This window comes from Panthera leo, chromosome D2 (genome assembly GCF_018350215.1).
Source record: "Panthera leo isolate Ple1 chromosome D2, P.leo_Ple1_pat1.1, whole genome shotgun sequence".
Lineage (NCBI taxonomy): Eukaryota > Metazoa > Chordata > Mammalia > Carnivora > Felidae > Panthera > Panthera leo.
The window spans coordinates 31,036,403-31,057,604 of NC_056689.1; the positions used below are offsets into that span (position 1 = coordinate 31,036,403).

Below are 21,202 nucleotides of genomic sequence, written 5' to 3' on the forward strand. Positions count from 1 at the left end.
AATGCAGCACGGTCCCTTTCTCCACAGATGCCCAGAAGTGTGAGCTGATCTGCCAGTCGGAGGACACAGGGGATGTGGTCTTCATGAACCAGGTGGTCCACGACGGGACCCGCTGCAGCTACCGGGACCCATACAGCGTCTGTGCCCGCGGCGAATGTGTGGTGGGTTCCCTGCTCCGGGCCACCCACCTTCTGCCTGCCTGGGGAGACCGGAGGGCTATACTGCCCGCTTCTCCTGGGCCCTAGGGAGACAGGCATCTCCTCGCCTTCCCCACCCATGACACCCTTGGTCCTCAACATAACCCTGGGATCCTAGAAGGGGGTTATTGCCCAGCCCATTCAAGGGAAGAGGAATGGCCAGGTTTAAGACCTGCCCGTGTCACTTGGCGAGTTTGTGGCAGTGACGTGTCCAGGAATGCCTCTGGGTTCAGGGTCAACTCGTGGGGACTGGGGAGGGAACCAGGGGCTGCCGGCCTGGGGTGGGGGGTGGGGGTGGGGAGCACGGGAGCCTTATCCTCTGACCCCACCTCTGGCGTCAGCCCGTTGGCTGTGACAAGGAGGTGGGGTCCATGAAGGCAGATGACAAGTGCGGTGTCTGTGGCGGCGACAACTCTCACTGCAGGACTGTGAAGGGGACACTGGGCAAGGCCTCCAAGAAGGCAGGTGAGAGGCTGGGGCTGGGAGATGACCAGGAGTGGCTGGGGTTCTGGCCCAGCAGGGGCCCTTGAGCCCGAGTCCCTTGGGCAAGCCGTCCGTCCTCTGCTGGGCCACGGTTCAGGGCGGGGGAGGGAAGAAGGCACCCAGAGCCTGCCTCCAGACCTTCCCGGGCTGCCCCAGGCCACTGAGTCAGAAGCTGCAGCTGGCCGCAGTCTCTTCCAGTGAGCACTGCCTGCATTCGGGCCCAGGACTTCAGAAGCATTTTTCTGCTGGCCAGTGCGCTGTGATAGGAACTCAGCCATCTCTTTGGCCCTGGGGCTATTGTGGGAGTGAGAGCTCAGACACGTCTGAGGATGTGGCCCAGACTGGACTGGAATTTTTTTTTCCCTCTCTCCCCTCTCTCTCCATTTTTTGGTCAACTTGTGGTGCCTCCTTCTAACTCCTGGTACCTTGAGTTCCTTGACTTCCCTCCCTACCTTCCATCGGACCACACTTGGCTGTTGAAAAGGGCCAGATATTAGTCCTTTACACTCTAGGAAGAATTAGATCCATTTCCCCTTTGGGACTGTCATAGCTTTGCCTCATCTCTCCTTGTGGGGAGAAAGTTGGTGGCTTTGAGAGGGGTTTGTTTCCAGGCATGGGATTGGGAGGGCCATGGGGCCCAGGGCAGCCATGATGGTGGCTCAAGGTATGAGAAGAAAGGGGGGGGAACATCAGAAGAGAAAAGTAGGCTCAAGAAAGTGGAAAATTGTAGCAACAAAGTGTCTGCATACTCTCCCCCCCCACCCCCCGCCACAGCCCTTAGAGTTTTTAGGGCATTTTAAGCCATAGCATCTCATTTGAACCTCTCGGCACCTTGTGGGCAAGGGTCCCCCCTTCCTGTTGTACAGATGAGGAAACAGGTTCTTAGGCACGTGCAGGGGCAGGGGGTGACGGGGTGTGCTGGGCAGTGGGGCCACCAGCTCAAGATGCTCACGGTTTTTCCGGATCCTGCTCTGTGGCAGGAGCTCTCAAACTGGTCCAGATCCCGGCGGGTGCCAGGCACATCCAGATCGAGGAGCTGGAGAAGGTTCCCCACCACATTGGTGAGTATGGGGAGCTGGGAGGGCAGAAGAGAGCAGTCTAATGCAGGGAACCCTTAGAAACATTTTTTTTAAACTTAGGTTGAGTAGACAACCCGTTCCATGCTTCGAATGTCAGAAGGTGTGAATGGGGATCCAGTGAAGATTGCCCCTCCCACCTCTGCCCTCCAGGATCAGTTTCCTTCCCCAGGGGCAGCCACGGTCCATCTGTTGTACACAGAAGAAAACCGTTTTCATAGAGTGTATCCGTCAACTTTTGCTTGTCTAACATCCCATCCCCAAACTTTGCGGTTTCTAACGAGTGTTTGTGTTAGCTCATGGTTCTGTGAGCCATGAGTTTGGGCTGGGCCCAGCTGGAGCTACTTCTACTCCGGTGGCTGGACTCACTCCTGCGAATGCAGCATCTGGTGGGGCTGTAGGTGTTGTTGGTACTGGCTGTCAGCGGGGGTGATGGGGGTGACAGGGCCGCGTCCCTGGCAGGCTAGCCTGGGATTATTCGTGTGGTCTGTCACATGGTCCTCAGCGGGGGCAAGAGCAGGCAAGCCCCAGCGTGCAAACACTTTCCAGGTCTCTACGTGTGTCATGCTTTGTAGCGTCCCGTCGGCCCAAGCAGGTGTCATGGCCAAGCCCAGACTCAAGCTGTAGAAACAGACGATCTCTTGGTGGGAAGTGCGGTAGAGTCCCAGTGCAAAGAGGCCTGCACGTAGGAAGAGGAGGAATTTGCAGCCAGTCTGACACACAGACCCTTAAATCCTTCTTATCTGATGACACATAAACACAGTCACTAAGGCACTACTTATGAGAGTTATACAACTCTAAAGCCAAGAGAGATGAAAAATTCTGGCCCCAAAAGAAATCGACAGCATTCAAATTGAGAACATTAACGTAAGGGGAGAGATTTTTGTGCTTACTTGTTTGCTTTGTTCTGTTTGTGCTGAAGCCAAGTTGGTGGTTAAGAAATGAACATGTCCAGGGCGGGCAAATCCGTGGACGCAAGAGAGTAGCTTAGTGGTGGTCAGGGGCCGGTGGGAGGGGGATGGGGGCATCTGCAAATAGGCGTGATGAAGTGTCTTGGAATCGGGCAGTGGTCCGGGAGTCAGTGAGTTGCACACTTTCAAAGGCTGAGTGCGTGCTACGTGAATTACATCTCAATTGAAAACACGTAAGCGTGGTTTGGAGCAGGGTCCCGGGGGCAGGCAGACAGAAGGATGCTTCCCTGACACTGGGGAGTGGCTGCATCCTCCCGCACTTGTCTGTTCAGACCCCTTACAGAGGGCATGGGTGCCGTGGTGTCGCCGGGCCTTACTTAGCATGTCCCAGAGGCCCCTCGAGTCGACTGTGCTCGCCAGGCCGCACCGCGTGTCACCACCTCTTCATGAACGTGAATGCAAAACGTAACATCTCTGGGCAGGCTCACGTATTCCAAAAATGCCGATATTCGTATTTTTAGATTACCATCACAATGACAGAAAACGTGTGAAAGCCTCCCGGGGAACTCACGCCCCCTGCAGAATACCCCCTAACCTGCTCCGGAAGGCACCTGAGAGGGTGTAGTGCAAATAGACACAGGGGGAAACTGAGGTCCACAGTGGATTGTGGGCCCTCTGTGTACCCTGATTCCCCCACGTGGTGAGCCAGTCTGCGCCAGGCTCTCCTGTCTCCCAGCCCCGGGCCCTTGCCCACAGCCCCACTCTGCATGGGTATGAGTCAGGAGGGCTTGGCTTGGCCAGCTCCCTGCCCACTTGCCTGTCTGGCTCCGGGGGATTGTGCCAGAACAGGGGCCAGGGGAAGGGAGGGGAGGGGGCAAGGAGAGAAGGGCCGCTGACTCCAGAAGAGGGAGGAGCTTGCAGATGCTCCTCCTGCTACACCCCTACGGTTGATTCAGACGATTCCATAATACTAGCAGCCCCTGGGGCCTCCCCAGCCAGCCCTCCCACTCCTCCCCGCCCCCACCCCTGTCTGCGGACGTCTAGCTCCTCTGTCTGCTGGCAGCGAGGAGTGCTCCATGGAGGCTGCAGCCGGGCTTCCATGGGGGTCGGGGCAGAGGCTTCTAGAACCCAGGGCAGGTTCAGTGTGGGCACGCTCGCCTGTGAGCTCCCTGGAGGGTTAGAACTCCCAGGAGCTGGGCGGGGAGGGAAGTGGGACGGAAACCTGACATTGGCACGCACTGTGTGATTGCACAGTTGTGAGGTATGCGGCAAGCCCGCCGTGGAAATGTGCAAGCTGCACGTATTGAGAGTGAGCGTGTGTATGTGCACGTGCCTGACAGGGTATGTGCGTGCTCTCTGGAGACATCCAGGACAGGTGGCCGTCTTGGCAGTGAAAGCCAAGGCCCCGTCCAGGCTCGTTAGACTCTCCTGGAATTTGGGGGCTTTGATTCTTTGAAAGGAAGTCAAGGGAAGAGAACCATGCTGTTAATATCTACTATGTGCCAGGCCTGGAGCTGGCACTTGTCATCCATTACCTTACGTAGGCCTCGGGACAGTCCACGGACACTCCTCTCTAGCCGTGAAAGTTCTAGATGGCATCTCCTTCCAACAGAAGGCTGTCTCATCTACATTGAAAATCTGTTGTTTGTAGTGACGTTCGTGAATTATCTTAGCTGGATCTTCTGGAAAACTTGCTGCAGTTTCGACATCAGCACTTGCTGCTTCCTTCACCTTGTGCTTTTATGGCTTCTTTTCTCCAACCTCTGCTGTCTTCAAACTTTTGTCTGCAGCTTCCTCGCTCTCCTCCTCTTCCTCTCTCAGCCTCCATAGAACTGAAGACAGTTAGGGCCTTGCTCCACGTTAGGCTTTGGCTTAAGGGAATGTTGTGGCTGGTTTGATCTTTTTTTTTTTTTTAATTTTTTTTCAATGTTTATCTATTTTTTAGAGAAAGAGAGAGCGCAAATGGGGGAGGGGCAGAGAGAGAGAGGGAGACATACAATCCGAAGCAGGCTCCAGGCTCTGAGCTGTCAGCACAGAGCCTGACACGGGGCTCGAACCCACAAACTGCGAGATCATGACCTGAGCCGAAGTTGGCTGTTTAACCGACTGAGTGCCGCCCCAGGCCCCCCTGGAGTAGCACTTTCAATTTCCTTCAAGAACTTTTCCTTTGCCTTCCCAACTTGGCTGACCGTTCGGCACAAGAGGCCTGGCTTTTCGCCCATCTTGGCTTTTGACATGCCTTCTGCGCTAAGCTTAATCATTTCTAGCTTTAGATTTAAAGTGAGAAACATGTGACTCTTCCTTTCCCTTGGACGCTTAAAGGCCATTGTAGGGTCATTAACTGACTTGATTTCAATAGTGTTGTGTCTGCGGGAACAGAGAGGCCCGAGGAGAGGGACAGAGATGGTCGATTGGGGAGCAATCCGAACACACTCATGTATCCGTTACGTTTACTGTCTTTTTTTTTTTTAATTTTTTAAAAATGTTTTTATTTATTTTTGAGACAGAGAGAGACAGAGCATGAGCGGGGAAGGGGCAGAGAGAGAGGGAGATACAGAATCCGAAGCAGGCTCCAGGCTCCGAGCTGTCGGCACAGAGCCCGACGCGGGCCTCGAACTCACAGACTGTGAGATCACGACCTGAGCTGAAGTCGGACACTTAACCGACTGAGCCACCCAGGCGCCCCAAGTGTGCTGTCTTAAATAAGTGGGGTTCATGGTGTCCCCGAACATTTGCAATAGTGACATCAAAGATCACTGGTCACAGGGCACCGTGACAAATTTAATAATCGTGAAAAAGTTGGAAATACTGCGAGAATTTCCAAATTGTGACCCAGAGACCCAAAGTGAGCAAATGCTGTCAGAAAAAAGGCACCAAGAGACTCGCTCGGCGCAGGGCTGCTGGGGGACGGTGGCTGCTGAGAGGGTAGCAGACAGAGCCATGGGGAGATTTGAGGCCGGGCCCGGCTCTGGCTCCAGGTCTGGCGATTCTGGGGGCAGAGAGGGATCAGGCATCGAGAGATGAGGGGCATCTGTCCTCTCGCTCAGCAGGGAGGCCGGTCCTCCAGGCGGCTGGGCCACCAGCGCCCTGTGTGTCCAGGAGACACCTTTGCCCCTCGCGGGTCTCTAGGTCCCCATCTGGGGCAATAATAGCACCAACCTCGGGATGTGTGTGAGGATTCCACCGAGGCAGGTGCCAGAGTGACCAGTGCATGGTGAGTGCTCTGAATCGTTGGCTCTTATGGTCTCGTCATTACCCTGGATGGTTTTTGTCGGCACCAGGTGGGGCACCCCAGGGCTCCGGAGCCTTTGCTCCCCCGCCTGGGCTGAGGGGCTCGGGTCCGAGGCGGCAGCCCTTCACCAGCCTGCTCCAGGGCGGCCAAGGCTGTGATGCAGGGGCCTCTGCCAGGCCGTCTGCACCTGCACACCTCCCACCCAGCTGCCACCTGATACCTTTCGATAACAAGTTACGGGTTACTCACTCAGCGGGACTTTAAGGGGTGGACATTTACAGGTGTTTCTAAGACTCAACTCTGTGCCAGGCCCCAAGGACACCAAGACAGAGGAGATACACTGACAGGCTGTGGGGGAGACAGGCACCAGTGCTAACACTCGGGCCCTGTTCTGATGGCAGTCATAGTGCCTCCCATTTATTGAATGCCAGCTGCATGCCATGCACTCTGCCTAGCTCTTTACACCTATGGACTCCTTTAATTGTCCCAAGGACCCCATGATGGATAGGTGGGACTGCGGTTATCCTCATGCGGCCGCAGCCCTATGAGCTACGGATGATTAGCATTCCCATTTTACAGATGGCGAAACTGAGGCAGCACAGGGCGGCTGAGTAACTTCCCCAGATCAATCTGGTGCCAGGGCCTGTGTTTTTAGCCTCGTGCTCTGCTGTAGAAGGGAGGGCAAGTCCCCGAGGACTGGGCAATCAAAGAAGGCTTCCTGGGGGCGCCTGGGTGGTTTAGTTGATTAAGCGTCTGACTCTTGGTTTCGGCTCAGGTCGTGATCTCTTGTGGGTTCGAGCCCTGCCTCGGGCTCTGTGCTGACAGCATGGAGCCTGCTTGGGATTCTCTGTCTCCCTTTCTCTCTGCCCCTACCCCGCTTTCTCCCTTTCTCTCTTAAAAATAAAAAAATACATACATAAAAGGAAAACTTACTTTTTTTTTTTTTTTTTAAAGAAAAGAAGCCTTCCTGGAGGAGGGGAACGTTGTGCTGGGCCTTCCATATGAGTGAAGATTAGTCAGACAGGAAGAAGGGAAGACGGTGGGAGGAATGGGTGCGCCAGGGTCTAGAGGCAGGGGTGCTGCGTGCAGCCGGTGCATTGACTCATCTGACTGAGGAAGGTTCTGGTGGAAAGGGGTGACAGGTCATAGGGAGCCCCAGGGGATCCACTAGGAAGGTCTCGAAGCCCCAGAGGAGGTCTGGCTAGTGTTCCTGTGGAGGGGAATAGAAATCTGTGTGACCCTCTCCCCATGGCCAGCGGTGAAGAACCAGGTCACAGGCAGCTTCATCCTCAACCCCAAGGGCAAGGAAGCAATGAGCCGGACCTTTACTGCAATGGGCCTGGAGTGGGAGTATGTGGTGGAGGACGCCAAGGAAAGCCTCAAGACCAGTGGGCCCCTGCCCGAAGCCATCGCCGTCCTGGTGAGCCCCCACCCTGTACGGTGGCCCCTGCCCACCCCCTTGCTGCCCCAGCCCAGTCTCCCCAGTCTTCACTGTTGAGCCAGCGCAGCCCCGGCGGAAGCAGTGTTGCAGTGTCTTTAGCAGCCTGGCCAAGGCCAAGGCCTAGATGCCCTCTGTGCACAAAGGCTGGCAGGACGCACGTGAGGAGGGAGAAAGAAACGGTTGTCTTGCTATGAGAGGGAGTCTGTTCTCCGTCACGCAGCGTCAGAAACAGGGCCTGGGAATGAGAGGAGGCACCTGCGTTGGTTCCCCCTGTTGCCCTGGCGTCATCCAATGTCCGCTTGCGTTATGGCATTGCCCACAAGTGACCGGGGGGTGCCAGCTCACGCTGCCAGCCTCCGGAGAAGGGGATGCGGTCACTGTCCTTTCTGGGGTCCACCTCTTCCCACACCCCCTCTTCCTAGGCCATAGACCGGGGCTTATGGAGCAGGGATTATTAATGCAGGAGCTCAGACCAGGAGGGGCTTTGTCTGTGGTGCTCCTGACACTGGCTGATTCATGCCAGGGAGAGCTTGGACAGGCTTCTTTCCTGGTGCGACCGTCACTAGTCGGGGAGGTCCTAGAGGGCAGGGTCTGAAGCCTATTGGTGTCAGTGTATTATTTCACTCTGCATGTATCTTCTATTCACCTTATACGTACTGGCCACCCATACACCTATGCCAATGATGGAGGTTACCAAGACCCATTCAATGGGCAAAGAATAATCTCTTCACCTAATGGTGCTGGGACAACTCGATAGCCACATGTAAAAGGATGAAGTTGAACCCCTACCTCACTCCATATACAACAAGCTCAAACCAGATCAAATATCCAAGTAAGAGAGCTAAAACCATAGAACTCTTAGAGAAAATAGAGGGGGGAATCTCCTGACCTTGCATCTTATGATACCAGAAGCATGAGCAACAAAAGAAAAATAGGTAAACTGGTCTTCATGGAAATTGAGGACCTTCGTACATTGGAAAGACATCGTGAAGACAGTGAGAAGACAAGCTGAGCAGAATGGGAGAAGGTATTTGCAACCATATACCTGATCAGAGACTTACAGACCATCTTATATCTGATCAGAGTCCTATAGACCTGGCCATAGGTCCAGACCAGATGCCCTGGTAAGCAAGACAGACCAGCAGACACGGTCCCTGTCCTCGTGAGGACTTATGTCTGGGAGGAAAATGATCCCAGGTGAGCACGCAGGCTGTTCCTGCTGCTTAGCCTGAGTTTGCTGCGTGGCTGCTGGTCTGAATGGTCTCCCAGGCCGTGCTCGGTGCTGACCCCACATCCTTTCCTTTGACCCCCTCCTCCCTGTCCCCCCCATGCTGGCCCTGTTTCTCTGCTCTCCAGTCCTGTGCCACCTGCTCTGTCTCCCCTCAGGTGCTCCCCCCAGCTGAGGGTGGCCCCCGCAGCAGCCTGGCCTACAAGTACATCATCCATGAGGACTTGCTGCCCCTTATTGGGAGCAACAACGTGCTCCTGGAGGAGACGGACACCTACGAGTGGGCGCTCAAGAGCTGGGCCCCCTGCACCAAGGCCTGCGGAGGAGGTACGGGCCTGCCCAGCCATCTGGCTGCCTCGTGGGGCAGCCCAGGGCTTTGCAGGGGAAGAGTAGGAGTGGCTGGGGGCCAACACTGTCTCCACCTGATGTGTCCCTAGCTCGTGCCTCCGTTTCCCCTTAAAGATCTCTGAGGTGTGGCACCTGCCTGGCCAGAGCCTTGCGGATGGGGCTGGGAGTGGGGGAGCAGCACCGGGGCAAGGCCTGCACCCTGTAAGGGCTCCCCCGCTATGCAGGGAGGCAGCCGTGCAGAGCCAGGCGCCTCCCCCACCCCAGCCCCTGCACCACTGGCACGACATCAGGGACACATGAGATGGGCTGGCCAAGGAAGGCTTCTTCAGAAGGAGACTTGGGCAAGAGGGGTGCAAAGGCACGGGAGAGGTAGGATTGGCCCTCTGGGCCCTCCAGAGCGTGCCGTCCCTGAGACCCAGTGGAGCGGCGGGGGCCTGGCGGGACCTGGCCCAAGTCAGCCTGTCCTCCCCCCAGGGATCCAGTTCACCAAATACGGCTGCCGGCGCCGGCGAGACCACCACATGGTCCAGCGGCACCTGTGTGACCACAGGAAGAGGCCCAAGCCCATCCGCCGGCGCTGCAACCAGCACCCGTGTGCCCAGCCTGCGTGAGTGTCTGGGGGACGGCCAGGAGCCTGACCCCTTCCCATGGGCGTCACTGACTCTCTCGTAGCCCTGGGCCCGGGAGGAGGGGCTGCTTCTTCTGGCCCTGAGTGTCCAGGGTCACGGCCCCTGCACCCGGGACTCCCTGAGCAGAGCAACCCACACACCGGACTCCGTCCGTGGCCAGTGCTGCCCTCCATGCCGGTCTGGCCGCATCCGCCCCCGTCTGTCCCCCTGTGGGGTTTGCGGATTAACTTCCGCTCCCAGAAGAAGGACAGTGCTTCCTTTGTTCTGCCCCTTCCAGCATTCTTTTACAGATGGGGAAACAGAGGCCCACTTTGGGGACACAGCTTTCCCTCTATGATCTGAGGGGACGTTGAGGTGAAGTCGATCTCAGTGCTTCTAGACTCTGGGGCATAGGCCAGGATGCTGTCCGGCGGCCCCCACCCATAGTCTAGCCCCTGAGTGGGTTCCCTGACCTGAGGAGACAGGCTCATTTGGGCACAAGATCATGTTCTTGGGCTTATTTGGAGGGGGCTTCGTGGAGGAGAAGAGCTATGACTTCGGGAAGTCGAGGTGTGGCCTTGAGCCCGTCACAGAGATGGCCCCAGCGCCTCCCCGGCCCCAGGCAGAGCGCCCAGTCCACTTTCCTGCCTCCCCAGGAACCTTCTGGAGTCCGAGCCGTCTAACTCGGCCTGGCTGATTCACGGCAGCTCTGCTCCCTGAGGCTGGGGGGACCTCAGGGCCAGGACAGGAGCTGGGGATCAGTGCAGAGTCCACCGTGGCCTCTCCGCGCCTGGCCCAGGCGGGATCCCCTGCCCTTCAGTCCTCCACGCTCCCCCTTTACATGGCATGCCGGCCACTGTCCCCGCCAACGTCTGTGGCCACAGAGCACGCGGCGCTGACTCGGCTGTGGTCCTGGGCACGTCACCGCCCGCCCCCCCCCCCCCCCCCACCCCCAGCTTCTCATCCGTAAAATGCCAAACGAAGTTTGGGGCCTTTTTTCTCTTTTAAAGGAAGGGGTTGGCCAAAAGAGCCCTCATTCGCTACAAGATGTCTCAGGAACCTGAGAGGGGAGTGGGTTGCGGCCGCCCCTCCCGCCACCCCACCAGAGCCATTTTCGTCTTTGTCTAATTCATCCAGGGGTGTCTGCTTACGGTGCTCTTGGAAGCTGCTCCGTGGCCAAAAGACGGTGGGAGACCACCAGCTTAGCTGATCGGCACCAAAACTCTGCAGGTGCTGACGGCGATAGTAACAGTGCCTGTCTTTATTACATGCCTACTGCATGCATGCACTCTGCCAAGTGCTTTTAAGTATACACGTCCTTTAACTGTCCCAAGAGCCCCAGGGGCGGGGGTTCAACTCTACCAGCCATCAGTCTCGTGCTGTATCTCAGCACCTAGGACAGTACTGCCCACACTCCAATATTTACGAAGTGCTGAAAAGAATTCTGATGTTCATAACTTGCCTGCGGACATGCAGGGTGCCAGATGTAAAGGTACATCATACCCGTGCATTTTTCAGATGAGGAAGCAGAGGAGATCATAGGCGACCCCCCTTATGGCAGCTGCAGAGCCCGTGGACGGTTGTCTTGGCTCCCAGCATTCTGAAGCTCAGACCCACTTGCCAGCTCCTGCCCGCAGCGATTCAGGGGGTGGGAGAGACCCTGGGAGGAAGCGTCCCCATAGTCCCGCCTCTCCTTCACCTTTTGCTTTGTCTGTCTCTAGGTGGGTGATGGAAGAGTGGGGTGCCTGCAGCCGGAGCTGTGGGAAGCTGGGGGTGCAGACCCGGGGGGTTCAGTGCCTGCTGCCCCTCTCCAACGGGACCCACAAGGCCATGCCGGCCAAGGCCTGCCCTGGGGATCGGCCCGAGGCCCGGCGGCCCTGCCTCCGCGTGCCCTGTCCAGCCCAGTGGCGCACGGGAGCCTGGTCCCAGGTGAGTTGTTCTCAGAGGGTGGGAGGGGCTGAGCCAGTGGCCACCTTCTCTGGGGAGTCCGGGAAAAGGTGGGTCTGGGTAGGGAGCTGGATGTGGTGCTCCCTGCTGGCAGAGAGTCTCCACCTGAATTTCCCTCCCCACCTCTGATCTGATCTGATCTGAATTTTCTCAAAACTGAGTCCAAGAGCTCCTATGTGTGCTGGGCCATGGACCTGGGCTAGGCCTTTATATTCATTCACTATGTGCTCTGACCTAGAACTGGGTCAGAACTAGGAGGCATGGGTTAAGACCCCCGTGATACAGGTGAGCAAACTGAAGCACTTTCTTGCATTCAAGAAATATTTACCAAATGCCAACTACGTGCCAGGCACGCTGTGCTAGGAATGCCTGGAATCCGTCACCGACTTGTCCTCATGTAACTTACGGTCCAATGAGAGAGACCTAAACCAGTAACAGAAGCATTTACAGATGGCGGTTGGAGCTGTGCGGAAGTAAATGGGGGTAATGTATCTGGGAGGACCTCCCTGAGGAGGTGACGTTTGTGTTGAGACTTGAAGGCTGAGCCACAGGAAGACCCTTGCCGTGTTCCAGAAACCAAAGGAGAGTGGGACTGGAGCTGAATGGAAGGGACAGGATGACAGAGAGGCAGGCAGGGATCAGTCCCGCAGAGCTTTGTGAAAAGTTAGAATGTATTCCAAGTGGGGCTTCTAGGTGGCTCAGTCAGTTAAGCGTCTGAGTCTTGATTTCGGCTCAGGTCATGATCTCACAGTGAGTTTGAGCCCTGCGTCGCTCTGTGCTGACAGCAGGGAGCCTGCTCAGGATTCTGTCTCTCTCTGTCTGCCCCTCCTCTGCTTGTGCTCTCTCGAAATAAATAAAGACAAACTTGAAAAAGAATGTATTCTACGAGCAGTGAGAAGCTGTTGAAGGGTTTTAATGCAGATGTTCCAAGCCCTGATTCCAGGTTTAAAGGTCACCTAGCAGCTCTGTAGAAAGTTCACTGCTGGGAGGCCAGGGTAGGAAAGAGGAGATACTAAGAAGGCTGTGGAATAGCCAGTCCAAGTGCTCCTGCCTAGGCCCTCGAAGTGGCCACAGGGAAATTTTTGTCTTGAGTTTTCTCTAAAAAATTCATTTGAAGGGTGCCTGGGTGGCTCAGTCGGTTAAGCGTCCAACTTTGGCTCAGGTCATGATCTCAAGGTTTGTGGGTTCGAGCCCTGCGTCGGGCTCTGGGCTGACAGCTCGGAGCCTGGAACCTGCTTTGGATTCTGTGTCTCCCTCTCTCTCTCTGCCCCTCCCCTGCTCACGCTCTGTCTCTCTCTCTCTCTCTCTCTCTCTCAAAAATAAACATTAAAAAAATTAAAAAAAAATTTTTTTTAATGTTTATTTTTGAGACAGAGGGACACAGAGTGCGAGTGGAGGAGGGGAAGAGAGAGAGGGAGACACAGAATCTGAGACAGGCTCCAGGTTCTGAGCTGTCAGCACAGAGCCCGATGCGGGGCTCGAACCCACAAACCGTGAGATCATGACCTGGGCCGAAGTCAGACGCTTAACCGACTGAGCCACCCAGGCGCCCCTAAAAATTTTTTTAATAAAAAATTCATTTGCTGTGACACTTGAAGGCATTATGCTAAGTGAAATCAGCCAGACACAAAATGATAAATGCTGTATGATTCCACTTACCAAGAGTGGTCAGGTTTATAGAGACAGAAAGAAGGGTGGTGGGGAGTCCGTGTTTAATGGGGACAGGGTTTCAGCTTAGGAAGAAGGAGAAAGTTCTGGACGTGGAGGTGGTGATGGTTGTACAACATTGTGAATGTACTTAATGTCACTGAACCATGCACTTAAAAATGGTTAAAATAGTGTTATGATATATATATATTTTACCATAATTTTTAAAACCTCTGGTCACAAAGATAAGTACAACGCTTAATTGTAATAGCAGAATATCAACAAATACCCTAAATGTCCATCTCTAGGAGAGTGGACCAAAAAAATCATGGTCTGGGTGCCTGGGTGGCTCAGTTGGTTAAGTGTCTGAGTTTGGCTCAGGTCATGATCTCACGGTTCATGAGTTCGAGCCCCGCATGGGGCTCTGTGCTGACAGCTCAGAGCCTGGAGCTGCTTTGGATTCTGTGTCTCCTTCTCTTTCTGCCCCTCCCCTACTCTCTCTGTCTCTGTCTCTGTCTCTGTCTCTGTCTCTCTCTCTCAAAAATAAGTAAATATTTTTAAAATGTCAAAAAAAATCATGGTCTGGTCATACAATAAAAGCTTGGAGTATACTTACCAATGTGGATAAACCTCAGAGGAATAGGTAAGAAAAAGCACTGAAATATGAAGGCAGATCACTTCCAATGAGATACCATGCACATAAAGTTTAAAGAGGCACAACACAGTATTTGAAAATCTGCCAGAATGCTGATATATTCAGGCTGCTGGCGGTATGTGAACAGGCTTTCGTGACCAGGCTTCCTCATACTTTTCTGGATGCTTAGAATATTGCATAAGGAAGAGTATTTTTAAATACCCCAAATCCCCGCACAATGTAGGCAGATTTTGTTTTCTTCTCCTCAACACACAGCTTTATTTGTTTGAATATAAAACAGAAGACTGCTGGCCCACAAAGGGCCCTTAGGTAACACTGGCAGTGAGGTGACAGGTGGTGGAAGACTGTTGCCCCTGTGAGACCGACAGAGCGTTTAGGAGCTGTTGGCATTATCCATCCTTGGGGGAGGAGCCATCCAGTCCCATGGTTTGTGTGGCCCTTAACGCTCGTGTCTCCCTCGGGCCCAGCAGGAGAAGTACATTTCTGTGGCCTCTTCCCCGTCCTGTGGCCTGGTCACACGGTACAGCCTTGCTTTTGGGGAGCCCCCGCCACCAGCCTCCGTCTCTCAGAGGAGGTGAGGCCTGGGGGTGACGTGCACAGCAGGCCCTGCAAACTGTTTGCCTCCGGCTCCTTTGTGCCCACACCTTTCCCTTTTGGGGAAGAAGATCCTTTTTTTTTTTATGTTTTATTTATTTTTTTTTTTTGAGAGACAGAGTGTGAATGGGGGGGGGGCACAGAGAGACAGAGAGAGAGAGAGAGAGAGAGAGAGAGAGAGAGAGAATCTGAAGCAGAATCCAGGCTCTGAGCTGTCAGCACAGAGCCCACGTGGGGCTCGAACCCACGAACCTTGAGATCGTGACCTGAGCCGAAGTCAGATGCTTAACCTACTGAGCCACCCAGGCACTCCAGGAGACACTTTTTTTTAAAGTTTACTTATTTATTTTGAGAGAGAGAGAGAGAGAGTGCATGAGCTGGGGAGGGGCAGAGAGAAAGAGAGAGAGAAAATCCTAAGCAGCAGTTTCCATGCTGTCAGCGGAGTGCCCGACACAGGGCTCAAACCCATGAACCGTGAGATCATGTGTGACCTGAGCCGAAATCAAACGTCAGACGCTTAACCGACTGAGCCACCCAGGTGCCCCAGAAGACACTTGTGAACATGCCTCTGCCAGCTGAGTTTTGGTATGTTGAGGCACAGAGTCACCGAATGTCAGAGCTAAAGGGGTTCATAGCGACCCTGTCACCCAGGTCTCTCAGTTTAGCAAGTGTCACAATCCGGGTCCTTACATCCCATTATTTAAAAAAAATTTTTTTTAATGTTTATTTATTTTTGAGAGTGAGAGAGAGACAGAGTGTGAGGGGGGAGGGGCAGAGAGAGAGGGAGACACAGAATCCGAAGCAGGCTCCGGGCTCCGAGCTGTCAGCACAGAGCCCATGCGGGGCTTGAACTCACTGACCGTGAGATCATGACCTGAACCGAAGACGGACGACCAACCGACTGAGCCACGCAGGCGCCCCCCCTTACATCCCATTATTAAGATATCATCAAGTGAGTGGACCTACTTCAGGTCCCTCAGGCTGGTGGATCACAATAGGGGAGTTTGCCAGAATGATCCACAAAATATTTAAGGACCCAGGCACAGGCCAGATATGGTAGACACAGGCAAACGTGCTGGAATGGGGTTCTGGAGGTCCCCTCCTGAACCAGGGTTAACCATGTAGGTGACAGGGAGGTTCGGCCATTCGCCTGGCACAGGAATACGGACAGCTGGTGTTCTGTCCTCCTGAGGCTACTTGGAGCGGTCCTTGCATATCCCTCTGGTCAGTAGAAACCCGGGGCCCTCCTCTGTACCTTTCCGTCCTGGGCATTGGCTAGACTCTGGAGCTCACTGCTCCCTTCCTCTTGTCTCTCCACCTACGCCTCCCCGGCCACCGTGGCTTGACCGGGCCCCGGCCTTCCCGCGACAGTGCTCCGCCACCTGCGGGGAGGGCATCCAGCAGCGGCAGGTCGTGTGCCGGACCAACGCCAACAGTCTTGGGCAGTGTGACGGGGAGAAGCCGGACACTGTCCAGGTCTGCAGCCTTCCCCCCTGTGGAGGTGAGCTGGATAGGATGGGGGAGGGGGGCAGGCCCAGCTCCTCCGGCCTAGACCTGAAGCCCAGCCCAGCTTGCATCCTTGCCCCCTAGAAATCCCCAGTGCTGGAACTGCTTGTCCCCACTCACAGGCAATCTCCAGAACTCTACAGCGAGAGCTGACATTCGGGAACTTGTGACCCCAGAAGGACAGTGGGTGCCACAGTCTGGGCCCCTACATCCCATTAACAAGATATTATCAAGTAAGTGTGTGTCTATCTGGACCCAACCGCCACCCCAAACCTTCCAGCGGTCGCCATGTCACAAGCACAGGCCATGCAGTGGAACGGCCCCAGTTTCCAGGCTGTCCACGTGACCTCAGCCTCCTGGAGCCTCAGCTGTGAGCTGGGGGTGCTACCCATACGGGTCCACAGTCCCTTACCTGCAATTCCAAAATGTTGAAAGCTTCAAGTGGTGCCCTGAATTCGGTGCAGACTCATTTCGCAGCAGAGTCTGGCCTGACCCAACAAGAGATCAATTATTCTTTTGCTACAGAAACATTGCTGTAGTTATAAGGGGATATCCCACTCCCTATGACAGATGTTCTATAATATGAATAGTACTTTTCTAACCTCAGAAGTTCTGAATTATCAGTCATACCTGGTTTCAAGGTTTTGGGATAAGCAATTGTAGATCTGAGCTGTCTTCGTAGGGTTGTTGAATTAAATGAGATAATGCACGCACTCCTGCCTAGCTGTCAGATAACAAAAATGGTGGTAGTACTTTCTCTCTGCCTCATGATCAGGAGCCAGTTAGTCCATCCTCCCCTCTATCCATCCATCTACCCATCTCTCCATCCATTCATCCATCCATCCATCCATCCATCCATCATCCATCATTCATCATCCATGTATGCATCCATCCATCCATCTACCCATCCATGCATGCATCCATCCATCCATCCATCCATCATCCGTCATCTGTCATCCATGTATCCATCCATCCATCCATCTACCCATCCATCCATCCATCCATCATCCGTCATCCATGTATCCATCCATCCATCCATCCATCCACCCATCTATCCATCCATCCATCCATCCATCCATCCATCCATCATCCGTCATCTGTCATCCATGTATCCATCCATCCATCCATCCATCTACCCATCCATCCATCCATCCATCATCCGTCATCCATGTATCCATCCATCCATCCATCCACCCATCTATCCATCCATCCATCCATCCATCCATCATCCGTCGTCTGTCATCCATGTATCCATCCATCTACCTATCCATTCATCCATTAACGTTAACTGAGCATCTGCTATATACCAAGCCATATACTTCCTTCCTAGATTCTTTCTCTCTCTCTCTTTTCCTACTTCATCTTCTCAAGGACCAGGGTCTGACAAGACAAGTAGCAGAAAAATCACAGACTGTAAATTCTAGCTGGAGGACCAACTGGCTATGTGACCATGTGCAGATCCCTAAACCTCTCTGAGCTCAGCTCATCATCTCACTCGATGTCCACAGAGGATCTTCTGGCTCCAGCCTGGCTGCTGCTCCGCCCCTGTTCTGAGACCCAGGCTGCACAAGTGCCAGATTTCCTTCCCTTTTCTGTCCAGGAGCAAAGGGTCGGCTCTGATTCTGGTCCTAGAATTCTGGCGCCATCTAGAGGCCACTGGCTTTCCTATTTTTTTTTTTTTTTTTCCTAATTTTCCTGTTGCCCTAAACCAGCCCTCAACCCTCTGCCCCGTCCCTAAATACACACACACACACACACACACACACAGAAAATTAGCAGAAAGCAAAGTTCCTGCCTTCACATTGTCTGGAGAGACCTACCTGGAATTATCACAGAAACACAAAACGATTTTTAGATATCTGAACCAAAGCAAATGAAAGTTATATAGTGGGCACCCCTATATGCCAGGAACTTTATAAATGTTATTTATAATCATAATGTTATTGTTCATTGGTAAGTGTCTAGCATTATCCCCATTTTATAGGAGAGGAGACTGAGGGTTGGAGAGCTTCAGTGACTTGCCCAAGGGCTCACACTTTTTCAGTGGTGGAGCCTCAGTTGGAACCCAGATCTGCTTGATTCCAGATTTATCGGTGGAGGGCTTAGTGTTCCAACTGTGTGTTGACGGGTGGCAGGATGTTGCCTCGGCTTGTCCCAAGTGTGGGTTACCTGGGCATTTGCCTGGCCCTGGCCCAAGTGGATCAGTTCCTTTGGGTGGGTTGGGAGGGGACCAGGATTCCTACTTCACTGAGAGCAGGGTTTCCAAGCTTTGCTGCAGGTCAGAACCACCCAGCGCCCAGGCCACACTGGCCGTCCAGTCTCCCCGGGCGTGGGAGGTGCGCAGTGCCTATTTGTAAAGCCCCTGGGGGATTCCACTTGGCAGCCACATCTGACGACTACTGATGTAGGCCCGTGGTTCTCAGATTGGTCCACGCACTGGAGTCACTTGAAGGTTTCGTTGAAACGCAGAACTAAGCCCCACGCCCAGAACTTCTGATTCGGTAGGTCTGGATGGGGCCTGAGAACTGGCATTGCCCACCAGCTTCCAGACGATGCCGGTGCTTCATGTGTGGAGACCCTTTTTGAGAACCACTGCTCTAGGGGATTTCAGTTCCTTTTCCGTAAAATAAGGGCTCTTACTCTGGCCAGTCTCTCCCTTCAGGCAGGCCCGTGGCGCCCTCCAGGGCAAAGCTTTAGAGCAGGTCCAGCAAGGGCGGGAGCTGGAGGCCGGCGGTTGGGGGGGGCCGAGTGGGAGATGGAGGCCTCCTCCCGGCAGTGGTCCTTGTGCCATATGCGTGCAGCGGAGCCCTGCGTGGGGGACCGGTCCATCTTCTGCCAGACGGAAGCACTCGATCGCTACTGCTCCATCCCCGGCTACCACCGGCTGTGCTGTGAGTCCTGTTCCAAGACGGCCCTGGGCCCCGACACCAGCCCGGACCCTGGCCTGACCTCGCTGCCACCATTCTCTACTCCCGGGAGTCCGAAGTCCCCTCCAGATGCTGTGGAGCCCACTGTGGGAACAACAGGGTCAGATGCCCATCAGCACGGCCAGCCCACACAACTCCCGAGACCTCTGGGCACCAGCTCCCCGGTGACCCAGCACCGCTTTACTCCCCAGACACTGGGCCCCAGAGCAGCTGGGGGCACTTCCCCTGGCACCCCCCGGGGACTGCCTTGGGGCTGGACCAGGGCACCTGTGCCAGTCTCCGAGGAAAAAGGGCGGCTCGGGGAAGACCCGAAGCACCCAGGCACCAGCCTTCCCGCCACCTCCCTGGGGACATGAGCCCCGCCTCGCCTATCCCGCCAGTCAAGTTTACACTGTGTGCTGCCTCAGAGACCGCCAGCTCAGAGGACACGCAGCGGGGGCAGCGGCAAACACAGACTTCCTTCTAAATTATTTGCCTTCTTGTTGTTCTAGTTTTGGGGCTGTGACACTTGAGCCCGTGAAGCGGGCGCGTGAGGAAGAAAAAGATCAGGGGAAGCCCTAACCGGAGATACCTCAGCAAGCAGCCAGGGGGCAGTCGCACCTCTCAGGGGCTCCCCGTCTGTCTCTTGGCAGGACTGAGGGCCAGCTAGCACCCCCTCCTCCCACCCCGGATCCTTCCAGCTGCCTGCCTTTGCCAGAACTTGTGGGGTCCACTGTGGAGGTCCTGTCTATCTGGCCCCTCTCCCCAGAGAGGCAAAGCGGGACCAGGGAAGGTGAGGGGGGGAGCACTCTCAGGGCAGTCCACGAGGAAGGGGGCGAGGGGTGAGTGTGGTCATGACGCTCTGGCTGTGGGGCCGGGGTGGGTGGGAGGCGAGTTTGTCTCAGGCCCAGCTCTTCATAGCAAGAGCGCCACACAGCTCCTCCAGCCAAGGCCGAGGCCAAGGCCAGAACCCACCTCGCCCTTGCTGGCCGGAAGGCAGTGTTGGTGACCACCTCTGCCCCGTGCACATGGCACCTCCTGTTATCTCCGGTGCATCCCAACCTCACCCGGTCCAGCCCAGAGAAGGGGGCCCCGGACAGTCTGGAATGCGTGTTCTCGTCATCCGGGGCGTTCGCAACTGGTGCTAGACCCCTGGCTGCACCAGGAATGTCAACTTCGGTCGTCACTTTGCAGCATGAAAGGAGCCCGGCCCGGAAGGTGACTCTCTGGGACACGGGGATGTGAGTTCTCAGGTTGTGCCCCATCCATCATCGTTCTCTGCCAGAGACCACACCTGCTGGAGTCAGGGGTCTTCTCCCGCCTGGCCGGGGCTGGGCCAGAAGTTTGTGGTGCTAGGGTAACGGGGTGCAGTCAGGTCCCAAGGCTGAGGACCACAGTCCACCCAGGCCCAAGCCCCAGGGCAGGATGTGAGCCTTTGCCCCATGCCTGGCGGGCGGGAGGGAGGTGACATGACCCACAGCGCTGTGGGGCCTCAGCTACCCTCCGTGTTACCTCCAAAGGCAGGTAACTTCCCTAGACCCCCTGGCTCCCAGGAAGCCCCTTGGGGTGCCAGGATTTCTCCCAAGGGTCCTCATTCCCAGTCACACAGAGGGTGTCCCGGACTCCTCAGCAGGTGACAGAGGTGCTTGCCTGCCTTCCTTCCTGGGGGCAGGGGGGCTGTTCTGAGCCAGGCTAGAGGCCTAGGAGCAGTGGGTCCCCACCCCCACAACCCCTGGAGAACAGAGGCCCGGAGGGGGCTCCCCAGCCGTCCTCTCCACCCGCTGCCACCCCCTCCCTGGGCCGCTGGGGCACACACTGAAATCATTCCTGTGAGACTCAGCCTGCCGGCGTTAGGGGTGTAACTTCCCGTGCCTCTGAGATCCGGATCTTTACACGTTTATGTATTTATTAACATTGTCCTTGGTGTTTCGTTTTGGACCCCCAAATGGCGTGTTGTGTTTTTCTCGTTGTCTCTGTTTTAGAGGAAAAGGACGGTGAAGCCTCCCTCTCATGTACTCTGCTGGGCAAGGTGCCTGGGGGTAGGGGATGGATGGGGGAGCAAAGCCGAAGAGGCTCGACCCTCAGCCTCCCTGCCTCGGCCTCACTCGCTCTTGGGCTCCTCGGAGCACCAGCTCAGGGAAGAGAGGCCAGAACAGCACCGGGGGCCGGGGGGGGGGGGGGGGGGGGGGGTGCCGCCCTCGAGTAGCTCTGTGGCCTCGGGCAGGTCACCATCCGCGTGGAAGTGCCTGGGAGGTAGTTTTGGGGTGTGCATAGGGACAGCAAGGGGTGGCTTCCCTAGAGGGGGGGCGAGCACTCTTTCCCTGGAAAAGTCCAGGCGGAATGAGAGTGCCGGATAGGCGGGGGAAGGGACGTGACGCCGGGTGAGCAGGGAGGGCTGGCACGTCGCAGGAATAACTTAAAAC

At 55.4% G+C, this 21,202-nt stretch overlaps 1 protein-coding gene across 1 annotated transcript in view; it reads left to right on the plus strand.

Moving 5' to 3' along the window:
• The window catches only part of ADAMTS14 (ADAM metallopeptidase with thrombospondin type 1 motif 14), an 80,653-nt gene extending 59,716 nt beyond the window's left edge, over positions 1–20,937 (plus strand). The window contains exons 13-22 of the mRNA XM_042907790.1: positions 28–161; positions 539–662; positions 1,661–1,741; positions 7,156–7,319; positions 8,727–8,895; positions 9,391–9,523; positions 11,246–11,453; positions 15,739–15,868; positions 15,996–16,106; positions 18,675–20,937. Coding sequence (XP_042763724.1) covers positions 28–161; positions 539–662; positions 1,661–1,741; positions 7,156–7,319; positions 8,727–8,895; positions 9,391–9,523; positions 11,246–11,453; positions 15,739–15,868; positions 15,996–16,106; positions 18,675–19,156 — 1,736 coding nt within the window. The 3' untranslated portion in view covers positions 19,157–20,937. The remainder of the gene's footprint in view (positions 1–27; positions 162–538; positions 663–1,660; positions 1,742–7,155; positions 7,320–8,726; positions 8,896–9,390; positions 9,524–11,245; positions 11,454–15,738; positions 15,869–15,995; positions 16,107–18,674) is intronic.
• Positions 20,938–21,202: the final 265 nt, after the last annotated feature.